Source organism: Lepisosteus oculatus, chromosome 1 (genome assembly GCF_040954835.1).
Source record: "Lepisosteus oculatus isolate fLepOcu1 chromosome 1, fLepOcu1.hap2, whole genome shotgun sequence".
In the NCBI taxonomy this organism is placed as follows: Eukaryota; Metazoa; Chordata; class Actinopteri; order Semionotiformes; family Lepisosteidae; genus Lepisosteus; species Lepisosteus oculatus.
The window spans coordinates 33,558,391-33,572,469 of record NC_090696.1 but is presented as its reverse complement, the minus strand read 5'-3'; the positions used below and the strand labels follow the sequence as shown (position 1 = coordinate 33,572,469).

General features: G+C 39.5%; 1 protein-coding gene across 3 annotated transcripts in view; it reads right to left on the bottom strand.

Annotated features, from left to right (window-relative positions):
• Positions 1-380: 380 nt before the first annotated feature.
• Positions 381-14,079, bottom strand: part of elp1 (elongator acetyltransferase complex subunit 1) — a 35,364-nt gene continuing 21,665 nt past the window's right edge. For 2 of the 3 annotated variants that reach the window (XM_069189446.1, XM_069189444.1), the window contains exons 25-37: positions 13,770-13,918; positions 12,961-13,084; positions 11,863-11,960; positions 11,059-11,260; positions 10,104-10,165; positions 7,860-7,922; positions 7,164-7,224; positions 6,888-7,001; positions 5,942-6,053; positions 5,509-5,636; positions 4,372-4,523; positions 997-1,075; positions 381-523 (exon numbers count right to left, since the gene is read on the bottom strand). In XM_069189446.1, coding sequence (XP_069045547.1) covers positions 456-523; positions 997-1,075; positions 4,372-4,523; positions 5,509-5,636; positions 5,942-6,053; positions 6,888-7,001; positions 7,164-7,224; positions 7,860-7,922; positions 10,104-10,165; positions 11,059-11,260; positions 11,863-11,960; positions 12,961-13,084; positions 13,770-13,918 — 1,412 coding nt within the window. In that variant the 3' untranslated portion in view covers positions 381-455. Of the gene's footprint in view, positions 524-996; positions 1,076-4,371; positions 4,524-5,508; positions 5,637-5,941; positions 6,054-6,887; positions 7,002-7,163; positions 7,225-7,859; positions 7,923-10,103; positions 10,166-11,058; positions 11,261-11,862; positions 11,961-12,960; positions 13,085-13,769; positions 13,919-14,079 lie in introns of those variants that run through there. The other variant, XM_069189448.1, reaches the window with a different exon arrangement.

The following is a 14,079-nucleotide window of genomic DNA, read 5'->3' as shown; positions in this document are numbered from 1 at the left end:
TTATTACTTAACCAGGGATCTCCAGCCTTGCTTCCGGAGATCCCCAATCCAGTTTATTTTACAGGACACCTAAATCACCTATTAATTAAAAATGAGAAACCCTCGTTTAACAAATTGATCATTTAAACAAGTAATGATTGAATGAAGGGAACACTGAGGGCTAACGGGTAGTCTGATTTTGTTATTGGTGATCTCTTAACTACATAAATTAACACGTCATCTTATTTATCTAATCATAGTTAAATTGTTTCAGGGCTTTGGAAGTTAATCATTTAAAATCTACCTATAAAATCCTCTGGACAAGCGCTGTCTTGTACCAGGGTTGGAGTCTGTACTTTTGAGTCAAGACTTCTGAGAAGCAACACTCAAAACAGTGAAACTTAAACGTTTATTGATGCTTTATTGTGCCTGGCGTTTTAAATACAAATGTGTCAATGTGGCCCTGTACAGGTAGTCTACTGCAGGAGATTAAGCTTCCATTTCATGTTCTTTTTCATTTTTGGAGGAAAAAAGATCTCTGCATCTAAAAAAAGAAAATATAAAATATGAGAGACCTACATTCAATGATGTGATGTATATTGTACACTAGCTTTTAAGAAGAAAAAGAGCAAACGCAAATCTACTGAGGCTGCACAATGGAATGACCTTAATGAAGCTTTTTAAACAGGACTCCCAAATAAATCTGTTACATATCTAACATAGATCCAGAACTGACTATACTGGAGATTGCAAGTCAGCCATGAGTTTCAAATTGTGTCTTACACAACACTGTATTTTTGTGTATACATGTCTATTAAATGTTTTGATCTAAATCTAAAGATGCATCTTGAAAGGCACTATTTCAAGATGCAGCATTATTAATCTTCCTTAAAAAACAACTTGGGACTGTAACAAGATATTTAAAATACCCTTTGGTAGGAGTTTGAAATAGAAGCTCCACAAATCCTGCTCGACTTCCTACTGCACATTCCTTCAAAACAAAGTGGTAATACATACCCTGATGTAATGGTGTGGATGCTCTCTGCTGCTGGTATGAAGCCATGATGCTGTTTGCTGTTGAATTAGGTCCCAGGACCTTAAAGCACAACATTTACATTTTCTTAGCATTTATCCATTGTGACGTACTGTACAATCACATCCAATCATGATAACAGCAGGGAAAAAAAAGAATGAAAACATAACTCAAAGACCGTGAGGATTCCTGCACTGCAAACTGACAAAAATATCAAAAAGCCTACACAAAGGAGGGCGTAATTCATCCTTCAAATATTGCCGACGAAGGAATGCAAAATTAAGTTATTTGGACAATAATTCTATAACTACTAAAAAGATGACAATATGAAAACATGAGAATCAATCACTCATAAAGGAAAGGCTGTGCCAACTCTAACAGGAGGCGGAAGAAAATAAGCAACTATTTTTAGGAAATTAAGTGCAAATCCTTGCAAGCCAGATATGGCAAGGCACAGCTTCCTAGCAAAAAGACTCTGGAAATGATCCTTCAGCACAGATCACAAGTATGCCATAGCCTATGTATGAATTCAGGACTGCACAACCTGTCACAATGGTCCTATATATGCTATTGCATTGCTGTGTCATTTTTCTTCTGCCTATTCCCCAGTCTTCCATCATTCTGAATGGTGAAACATGATGTGTTGTTTGAGTACAGACCTTCCCTTCACACAAGCAGCCAACACTTACAGAGAGTGAAAACCATGTTACTTAAATCACCATAATTCTAACCCATAACCACACTGGAAAATGTTAATAGTATAAAATGGAAAGGGGAGATGTATGATTATTGTTTTCATTATTTGAAACATCCAATAATAAAATATAATTCGATGCACTCTAATAATAGCAGGAAAACATTTATTACTGTGTGACAACTGCTGACTTCAACTACAATCATACCAACTACACCCACCCTTGCAGTCACAAGCTTGAGTTTTACTGCGGTGGGTGCTATTTATATGACAGAGGTGATAGCCATGAGAAATACTACCCACGTTTAGGATCGCATTCCTCTGCTCCTGCTCAAATCCAGTTTCTCTGATTTTTGTCCATGTACAGTAAGTGACCTCATCAACGAATCCTTGAAATTAGTACCTTGTACCTGCAAGCTTAAAGTCTGCTGTCCTTGTGTTGAAACAAATCTGGTCTGCACTCTGAAGTAATTAATAACCACTGTGCAAATTCCAATTAACCCTTTCCTGCTTAAACTGTGGGACAGATGAGTTCAGTTCAATTGCAATATCGTCTTGCATTTAATAACCTGGTGAACCTTTCTTCCTGGGTCAAGAACAAACTCTGTACTGAAACAGAGTATGATTTGCTGGTGAATAAAAATAAAGAATATTCTGGTCAGGTTAATTTTCTTCTCCTGTTCTAATGTGTAAATACTGATTCTATCAATCATGGTTATTTTATTGGAGCAAATGAAATACCTGAGAGTTACTGGCAAGTCCTTTTGATGTCTCTTATCGCAACAGACAATTTCTAAATCTTGGCTGTTTTCAGTCTGTTGATGTCCCAGTTAACCTGGGTGCTTAACCGGGTTCTCTGTGCTGGGACCTAAACTATTTAGCATTTACACATTGCCTCTAACTCGGATTATTCACCATCATCAGCTTGGATTACATTGGCAAACTGATGACACAGGGACGTATTAGCCAAATAAATCAGATACAACTGCTGTGGTTTCTTCAAATTACAGCTGCCTGTGATTAAGATATAGATGCTGAGCAATTTTTCTGTGATGCTGACACTTCTGAATTGGAACCCTTATCTGAAGTTACCTTAGTGTTTCCGACACTGTAGTGTCATTCAAATCCCTGAAATGGTAACAAAGAAAGAAAATCGAAAAAAGACGAATTCCTAATGCAAGAAACTGTATATGGCTAATAAAGTGATCTTATCTTATCTTACTTCCCAGTTGAGGTCTTTGTTCTGTGGGATGCTGAAAACCTGCTACAGGCTTTTATTTAATCATATCGATTACTTGATTACTGGAAAATCGAATCTCCATGGCTTCTGACTCTTGTGCACTGTGCTTATGTTATTGTTTTCACATTGCTGGTAATTTATATAAATTGCATCTCCAAAGTGTGTTATGATCTACTACTTATTGCGCAAATAACACAAGCTCTTTTTTTTTGTCAACAATATAGTACAGATACTATACTATGTAGCCAAATAATATATTCAATAGCTACTAAACACATGCCACACTGTAATCAATAAAATTTCCTTTTTAATTTCACATTATTACTGTCAGGTATATTATTAAATACAACACTCAAGCTGTGCATGGGCAGCGGATGAAATGGCAACAGTCAGATGCTGAGTTTTGAGGTATGGCCTTCTCTAGGCTGTGTCTGGGTGGTGTGATGCAGCTTCCACTACTTGATTATTGAGCCATCAGTGCTCACTGAGATATCCAAACACTTTGATGTTTTTTACCCTTTTCTTAACCTATGTATTCTAATCACTTTATCTCTGACTTCCTTAAAATACTCTTCATTTTCGTACATTTCCTTCAGATTCACTACCTTATCAATGATCCCTAAACTGGTGTTTTTATCCAGTAAATGTGACAGTCACTTCAATAGTGCATAGGCAGAAGCCAATGGTAAGGCACTTATATCCTTTTTAGGGCAAATTCTTTCACCTTTCTTCAGCTTAGAGCTACCAGAGCACAGGGGTCTGGATAATTACGCAAGCAGCCAATTTCAGTTTTTGACAAACTAATTCTGTCTTTAACATTTTTATGTTTGATCATGCAAATTTGTAATAAAAATCCTGACTGGAAAAAGATGTGTATACATATCACTTTTAATCCAACACCATTTAAATACTATTGCAAGGCACTGTACTGTATATTTAGTCCAGTACTGTGCCAAGAAACAGCGAACCCTTTAAGTTTGGTCTGTATTATTATTGATTTTAGACCTAAAATGTAATTATATCTTCATGAAAGTCTTAATAAAAGATTCAACCGTGTATTAATGTTAACCATTAGCCAGCTGTCAGAGGCATTCAATTTCTGGCACCAAACCTTGCAGTAGACAGCGCCAACTCAGGATCTCTCTCTCATGTCCCTGCAAGTCTACATGAGGTCACAGCAGTTACTGTCGCTTGCCAAAATCCACAAGTTCTGGTTGTCTCATGCCAGCCTAACCCTGGCCATCAGCTTTATTGTGTAGTGTCCCTTGGGGTGTCCTGGTTACAGCTGGTTAGGGTCATGACCCCGACTAAAACTGGTAACAGCAACCAGTGCTCGAAGCCAAGTAGCAAAGAATTCAGCTTTACGAACTGTGATCTCCCTGCCATGTGGTTTACTGAAGGCGTGTGACAAGACTGCGGGCTCACCGGAGTGCTGTCCTGCTGGAGACCCTCCCGCCAGATCTCGGGGATGGCTCTGTCCATCAGCTGCAGCGATTCTTCATACTCCTGCTGCAGCTTCATGGCCCTGTCATCATAGCCAAACAGGACCAGCACTTTCAGTAGGCTGTGCACTTCATCTGGACAGAAGCAACAGAAACCCAGCATGGATTAAATCAAAGTCACTGCACGGCTTTCATTGCAGTTAAAAATTGTGAGAAAACAAATAAGAGACGTACTGTAAGTTAAATTTTAAGCAAGGCTTCAGGTACTTTTTGCTCAGTTTAAATACTGTACATCCTATGCATGTGTGTTTTGAAAGCAGTATTTGAATTATGTGGAATTCACCCACACTACCAAGAATTATATGAGTACTGTTCACTTTCTGTACAAATCAGTCATAGCAACTTGATGGCATAAATAATTATAACATTAAAATATCAAAAAAAACTGTGGCCTATATGAAAAATACAGGTACAAAACATACAGTAAGTTAATATTTTATTTTTTAGATTTCAATAGATATGTTGAGTATAATCTTTTATAAAACTAAGCAAGAATACTGCATATACTTTGTGATCTGTACATGTAAATCAGAGATATCAATATCTTTTCCTGCGGCATTTGCCTTTGTAAGGCGATATATCTCTTACAGAAAACTACACAAACATCCATCTATTAAAAAATAGTTTCCTTCGGTTTTTAATTTACACAAGATCTCAGATGTGTTTTCATCAAAACTGTAACTGTACTTTCTAAGTACTTTTCTAACTGTACTAAGTTGTCATTTCTACATGTACCAAACTCTTCAGACTCACGATCAGACAGTTTTACAGTAATAAGCCATGATCTGACGTCCACGCCAGCTCATACACACCGCTGGGTGATGAAAAAAGAGCAAGCAAAGCGAAAAAAAAGGGGAGGAGGCAATATAAAGTCAAACATAAAACAACTATGTACAGCAAATGATACACGATCTAATGAATAAATGTCAAAATAAAAAATAGGGGTAACAAAAAACAAATCTGATTCATTGATTTGCTTTTTTCAACACGTATTTTTATTTCATTACATTTTTTTTCCCCGTTTATTCATTCGCCTACGTGCCTCTCCAGGACAGCTCACCTGTGAGCTTGTCCACAGCGTGGATGATCTCAGCCAGGGCGCGCAGCAGTGCCAGATCCTCCAGTGGGCTGCCCTCTTTCAGGCTGTGCTTCTTGCGTTCGGCTTTCCGGCGATTCTTAGAGGATCTCCTACAGACAGGCCGAGATGGATTCAAGCATACCAGGGCAGACTGTGGTTTGTCCACGGGTTCAACTCAAAGACTGCCTGCTTTGTGGCACGCCACTTCATAGGATTGTCCAGTATTCGCCAGTTTAGAGTTTCAAATGTTACGGACATTTAATTATATTGAGACAAGTGCTATCCTTTGATACTTTTTATAAAACCAGCTAACTTTTACTCCGGCTTGTAAATTTAATAGGTAGCTCAGCAGAAACAACATCAAAGAGGAGACACAAGTCAAGACATCGTCCATAAAAGAGTTCTTGGCACGTACGCAGAGATCCTGGAGTTGCTATGGGAGTATTTGGAGCTCAGGTTGCTAGCTGTCATCACACTGCTCGCCTCGGAGAACAGCTCTGCATCAGGGCAGTCGGGAGCTTCTTCATCTGAATTCAGCACAGATGACAGTCAGGATATTTAAACAGCATTTCTGGCCCGTTCAAGATCTAAGGTCATGGCAAACACACTGCTCCTGTCCTTCAACTTTGGAGCTGTTCAGTTCTGGCATGCACTGTATACATTAGGTATAGTAGATTAGATATAATACAAGACAGCAAAATATATATTTCACAGGATAAGACGCTTTCCAGATTATATGACTAGAAATGGTAAAACAATGTAAACCCAGCCATATCAGAAACAGTTCTTAGTCTGGAACTGTTTTCCAGACAATAATGCCAATCACTTTGTCAGAAATACCAGAAAAATTGTGCTCACAAACACAATACTTAAAATGAAAGTTCAACGCTAAATCTCAAGTATAACTTAAGCTCTCTTAAGCATCCATGCACAAAGGAGCCCTGGCCTCTGTATTTGAAGGGTTTACTTCTGAGGGGATTTTGATCATGTCTGCTTTGCAATAGTTTGTGAAAGACTGAAAATAATTTGGAAAAGGCATGACAAGTGTCAAAAGTAAATATTAGCAAATAATGAAGTGCTTGACAAGAAAGTGCATACAGGTATATTGCAAGAGCTGGCACTTTCTACAAACACAACAACAGAATTGTAATGCTTCCAAATATGTTAGTTATCTTAGTCTGTGCCCTTGTTAAATCAATAGGTAGAAATAGAAATATGTTTTAAATCGTATTTCCGGCCTGGTTTAACAAGGACTAGGTAAATATGGAACACCTTCAGTGAACAGAATAACTCAGACATCTTCATTTGGGTGTCATGAATCTGTGCCTTAAAGCAAACGCATCAGGATTGGATTGAATTACCCAGGAGCTCCAGCCTAGCCTTCTCTTTCAGTTCCCGTACGACAGCCAGGCGTGTTTGATGACGTATGAATAAGGACCTCTGAGACTCCAGGAAGGCCATCTGATTATTGTGAGCTGCAAGTTACATTCCCCCAAAACAGAGAAGAAATAAAATGATCAATATACTTTAGTTTTTATGCATATAGAGTATGTTTACCTATTACAGGATAAAAGAATAAAAGACATGCTACAGCAGTGCTGCAGTAAAGACTTGATCAGCAACTTCATGGGCTTTACCTTCCAGAAGAGCAGGCTTCAGATTTGTCTCCATCATGTCCAGTCTGTTATATAAATAAACCTACATTAAATGGAAATAATACGTTGTTTTTAAAATACAGTCAATACAATTGTTTTGAAGAGTTCAAAGTGCGTTTTGCTCAGAAAGAAAATGAAATGCCACACATTTTGCAACAATGTACAATACTGAACTGCAACTGTAACGACTTTGGCACCCACATGTGCAGTAACGCACTGCCACTGCTATTGATGAGCAAGTTATGTCTTAAGAAATCGTACCAGACATTTCTTAATTTTAACCTGTACAGCAAGCATACTTTTATTTGAGAAAATCGGAATAGCGATTTGGTGCGCTCAATTACAGGAAGAATGAACTTACAAAAACAGTCACAAGAGATGCTATTTCAGATTTCAGAAGAAAGGTGAGGAACTGTATAGTTTATAGAGGAATAAAGCTGGAGGTGAGAAACAGGAAAAGATCTAGTCAATTTCAGGCTGGAAGACTTTTGCACTCTGATAACACTCTTCCCAATGCAACGTATTAGAATGGACGTTTACAAAAATGGTCTCTGATGTTGCTGGCTGGGATAGGCTCCAGCTCCCCTGTCAGTTGGAAGGGTTATCCATGATAGTTTTCTTACCCTACAAAGCCAGAAAATGTGTGCTACTCAAAAAATACATCAAATAAACGGTTACCAGTCTCAGAGCCTCCTCCCAGGCTGCACCCTCAATTAGAGCAGAGATGGCTTCCTCACAGTCCTGAAACAACAGCAGGGAGCTCCATCAACAACAACCTTTCAGCCTTTTTTCCCACCCAATACAATACGATAGGGTCTGGGCATCTGGGAACTTAACATTCCCAAACTCACTTATTCACAATTTGGTTTCGTTGACGGGTCTTGGACGGAAGAAGGGAAAAACGGGATGTAATCGAGCTGAAGGTTGTTAACTGCCAAGATCAAATTCATGGCACCACAGTGTAGGACTGCGAGACAAATGTACTGTAGCTGAGTGAGCCTCTCCCTGCCCCCTGCCCAGAGTACCCACTACCCAGCACCCACATCTCAGCATGGACAGCTTTTTACTAGATTGTAACAAACACTCCTGGTCCTGAGTTGGGGTGAGGGGGACAGTTACTTATGTCTTTTTACAGCACGTACTTCACACATAGCAAGTAATGGTCCACGTTCTTTCAGTCAGTCTTAGTCAAGTTGATTAAAATCTCTATTAGATACAGCCACATCTTAGTAACATACATTTTAGTCAGTCTAGTCAAGTAAAATCACCCTTTTAGTTGACTAAAACTGAATTAGTTTTAGTTGCATTTTAGTTACGCAGATTCTTTTCATAATTGAAACATCTACCAAATAATTACTTGATTTCATTCACGTGATAACGGTCTATCAAAAAGCACAATGCAAAGTGCATTGATCCTCAAAGGTAAAGGTAAAATAGTATTTCTTGTATTTGATCTTACACAGATATTACACAAGTCTTTCCTTATAAGAACATCTATTTTGGCACTCTTAACATAATTCCTTTATATACTGTAAGTATTTTTATATAGGAATTTCAAAGCACTCAAAGCAATATTATTATTATAGTTAATTTATCCAGCAGAGGCCCCTGGCAATACTGGACTACAATAACAATAGGGAAATTACTGCATGAGTTTAAAGAATATAATAAAAACTGGACAGGACAAGCAATCCATATATCCCTTAGCTCACTGGCATTATTAATAACTAACCCTTTTGACTTTGTCTTATTTTATTTTAAAAACTTCCATAGTATAAGAGCAATTTTAACTGTCCTCTTGTCACCTATCCCTGTGGTCACTGTGTGATGTGTGATATGCTAGTGACGCTGTGCTGGCATCGTGCTGACAAAGTGACAGTCCTGTGCTTCAGGTCTTTCACAGCGCTTTCACTCCACAGACAATAGAAATAGAAATAGGAAGGAATGCCTGCATGTGCTACAGAATGTTGGCGTGACAATAATATTTTCCCATAAAACATCCAGCTACACAATCAAACTAAATGGAAATTACAAAACATTATTTTCTTATGACTATAATTCAAATTGTCTTTCTTCATGTACCCTGTAAATGGTCTCATTTAAAGTTGAACTGTAATGCAATTCTTGTATTTATATAAATATATATATGATATATATACACATATATACAGTATTTATAGATGTCATAGATTATATTTTGGTGTTATGAGTGCATCTCAAACCAGAACAAAAGTCACACCTCCAATTTACATAACAAAATAGACAAAATTTCCAGGTATGCAAAGCACCATGTTCTGTGATTCAGAACGAGGCAACAAAACTGGAGGTGACGTGAAGCAGCCCTATTACATTGTAAACAAGCACTTGTGAATACATCTTTTAACTATTTTTAACTCTTTTATCACTTTTAAATGGAACTTACAGTATGTTAACTCTACATGCAGATTGCTTTGGAAACTTACTGTGGTGAAATATTTGCTGCACAACCTGTACTTATTTGCTTGTACTGTACATCACGTTACATCAGTTATTACAGTGACTAGTGAGCAGGAAGGGCCACTCCACGTCACTATTTGTGGGAACTCCTGCTCTCGCCCATGGTGAGACCAGGGGTTTGAGACAACATGGCGACTTACAGTACTTTCACTAAGTTCATGATTTTGTGCTTAATTCGAAATTTGAGAATTTTTCTATACCGTCAATGAATTTATTGTGATACTGAGATTTAATAACCAGTCTGAGAAATAGGGACTGCAGTTCCCTTTAGGTGTAGATCCACACACTCGTTTAGAACCCATGTTGTAAAAAAAAAAAAACATTTGTCATCCCCTAATTGTTTTTAGATCCTCAGAGGCAGTCCAAGCTTTAATGAGATTTATCTGCTTTACATCATCACTCAGGGAGTTACGTCATACATCATACCTTTGCGTACTGCTCCAGCAGCAGGGCTGCCTCTGTGTGTCTGTGGAGCTCCAGCAGTTTCCCTGCAACAGGAAGGACACAGACCGGTCAGAGGCATTATCTTCCACCTAGTGAGATGGCACTTTATTCTATACGCCCTGCAGGGGAATATGGTGTTTCTCCTATTCTCATCACGGAATTTCTATTTGTGTCTTCTGCTCCTGAACTTTGTATTGAGCTTGAATTGGCAGTTTGTAAAGGATTTTCTCAACTGCAAACTTAGCAAATGTCACTATGTTGCAGTCAAACGGGACCCCGTGCTTTAAAATAGGATACACCCTTTCAGTTCTGCCTTTTTCCGTATTTGCCCTAATTTGCAGTGCCCAGAGTTGCGCTGTTCCTTTTGTGATGTGGGCACGCGTGCCATGTCCAGCTGCAGTTCAGAATTATTTTCAATTTTACGTCTCATCAAACAGACATATAGATCAATATTAACCTATAGTACACATTCCTGAGCATTTAGGATGTGGTATATCACAACAGGATAATTGTTTAATACATGGCTTTAGAAGAGACTATACTGTCCTCTTAGTGCTAGAGGACTATAATACGGATTTGAATACTAATCAAGGAAAGGCCCTAACAATAGTATACATATAGCTTAGTCTACTTATACCAGCCATTTTGGTTGCTGCTAGTTTAAAGAAACTAATAGGTTGGTTTAACAGGCTTAATCTTTTCTGAACTCAAATGTGTACAAATGTGACACTATTGAGGAATTCTCCATCTATATTCAGCAGTATATCAGAAACTCCACAAATTTAGTATAGCTAAACCTTTGTAAGAACTCACAAAGTGTGAAAGTTCATTATTACTTCTCTAAAAATGATTTCAAACCAGCACCTTAGCAAGGCAATAAAATCCATCAAAACTAAGGAGAACAGGACCGTCTCTGGCCCTGTGCTGTGCTCTGTACCTGCTAACGTGCGGGCCAGGCCAGCCAGCTGGTCGGGGGTGAACTGGAGCTGGGTGGCCATGCACAAGGCGTGCCGCCAACTGCTGCTGGACACAAAGGCCTCCAGCGCCCTCCGGGGCTGCCCGCAGCGGGAGAAGAGCAGGCCGGCCTGCTCGGGGAGCTGCTGCTCCAGGAGGTGCTCTGCGTAGGCCCAGCCCACTTCCTGCACGCGGGACACAGCGGTTAGTATCTCTGACTGCTGAGGCTCCACAACGACGAGCCCCGCCGACCCCTACCGCCTGCTCATACACACAGCGCTTTGCAAATGTAGAGCAAAGAAGAAGCGTAAAGCCAAGTGAAAACTGCCCCAGTTTTCCCAGTGAAGCTGGTACAGACGTATCCAAGAAGACTTGAATGCTTGGCTATAACTGCTGCCAATGGTGCTTGCCCCAGGCCCTGACTCCTGGGGGCGAACACTTACACAGTCAGCAGCAGAGTTTAGTGTCACATTGTTCTATGCAGTGTTTGCCGACTTCTTTTACTCACAGAAGTATTCCGTTTAGGGGCTCAGGTTCCGATTAAAAGCATTCGCTTCAACATGAGCATACATATTTGGAATTCAATAAAACTGAGTAGGCACTTCATGTGACACACACTTTCAGAGGAGCAATCCTCTGTTGGAAGACCCCACCCCACCTCCTTGTTACAGACCAACATCAAAATGTTTGAATAGGAAGAAAGACTGGTAATAACTGCTTGCTATGTCCTTCAAATGAGTGGGGTAACCTGGTATTAGAAAATAAGAAACAAAAATGCTGCACCTACCCTGTACTGCTGGCTGTCCAATGGATACAGCTTAAGAGCCTCACTGTACAACCTCTGGTCCTTCACCAGGTTTAAAAATTCGGCAAAGTGTTCTGGTCCTAGGATGTAATAGCAACAGGGGATTACAATTAAGCTAAGAAAGGCAGAGGATCCCATCCAACATGCTAGAAATACAAGAATTAAAATACAAGAATTAAAATAACCTGGCTTCTTTATTTTAGGAGCTTTACAGAAAAATCTCAGAATTCTGAATATGATTTTTCCCTCTTTAAGCCACACTATACTTTAAGCTCTGCGTGCTTTAACTGACATAAAACCAAATGATGTGTCTGTGGCTAAATCACCTGGGTGGATGAGTAGGGGTCACAAAACAGGCAAGAAGCAAACATGAAGTGCAAAACCTGTCACCGTTTAGTGATGTGCTCCTCTGCACAAACATACCCACACGCAGCAACCAAAGGTATAACAAAAATAACAAAACTGTGGTTTCTTCGGTGAATGTGTGTTTGTTCAAATCTATTTTTGTCCAATGCTAACACTTTTAGGAACACCAGGCCTACAACAAACCCCGCTGTGATACAGCACAGAGAGAAGGTTACACTAATTAGCCGGATCAAGAGATAAAGTGACTGTGACACTATGAGTGCCCCGGATAATATTCTGTCTAATCTCCACCCCGGACTCATCATGAAGGACAGGTAAGAATCCATGTACACCAGAGCTGAGTTGGAGCCAGTCAATAAAAAAGCCAAATAGATGTCTCTTCCTTCACATGTGTTGATAGATGACAACAAGAGGTCGAGCAACAGTGCTGTGTCACAGAGTCATGGCACAGATCTGTTGGACACAATCACATTTTATTTCAATAATGAAAGACAAGACTTGTCTTAATCACACAGTGATTCTGACATTTAGGAGAGCTGTAACAGTTGCAAAGAGGAAAAGGATAATGTGGCTCATTTTTCTCATTTATCACAATTAAGAGGGCACCCACTTGGTTGAACACTTGCCTTGCTTTACTTTTCTGCACTAATACATACATGATTATTTAAAGACCATCTAATTAACTATTAAAGTGCACACAGAGTTGACCCTTACCACACTTGCTGAGGTGTTGTAAAGCTTTTTTGTATCTTTTCAAATGCTTGTCTATTGTGTATCTCTGGTAGTTGGTTTCCATTCTCTTCAAAGTGTTCAGAAAAGGTAGATATTCCTTTGGATCCTTCAGCGGTAGAGAGATACTTAATGGTTAGAAGAATAATCAAAGTGAAAAAATAAAAGTCAATTCAATACAGGATTAAAGTGCTGTACTCTTCCCTCTTCTTCGGCTTTCGTCACTGTCTAAGCAGAAACTAACAAAAATAAATTGCAGACTACAAACAGAATTGGGACCTGACTACTCCCAAAAAAGATCAAAATCCATGTGACCTTTTCCTACACAGGATTAAAATATAGGAAAATAGACATCAATTCAATAATGTCCTCTGTCCTTCATCCTCATAGGCCGATAACATTAAATAACCAATAAAAAACACAAAATATTATATATGCTCTTGTCAAAGCTTTCAAAATACACAAACTGGCTAGTTAAAACCTAACGGGTCAAACAGAGACTCATAAAACAATATGAATCCTACATACTGGGACTTGCAGGACAAAAATCAAGGGAACTGATGACAGTGGGCACAGGAGCTAGCACTGCACATCATAAAAGCAATAGCAGGTGAGATAAGTCCTAAAGACAAAGCGTAGCGCATTCAATAAAACAAGAGGAAAGACAAGCCGTTAAAAATAATGACAAAGGAAATCAAAGCTGTGAAATGGAAAACGTTAGGCACAAAGAGGTCTTGCCGTATTGCGAGAGGCTAGGACAGCACCTAACTACTGCTGGGCCCCTCCCTACCCACCTTCTGGGACTTCTCCGCCACCATGAGCACCAAGTCGAAGTCGTAGGTCCCCAGGGAATGCTCGTACAGCTCGTTGACGTTCACCAGAAACAGCAGGTATTTCAGAGCCTCCTCCGCACTCACTGCACTGGCTATGCTGGGGGGGCTGACTGAGAACACAGGGAAGCAACTGGGATGGACTGCAAACCACATATTCCTACACCCACAAAACCAACTGTACCCCCCTCAATGCTCAAATCCTGAAGAGTTTATTACCACTTCAGGTCCACAGGAGGGGGTATAAGAGCTTCTTACTGATCCGCTCGGTTCA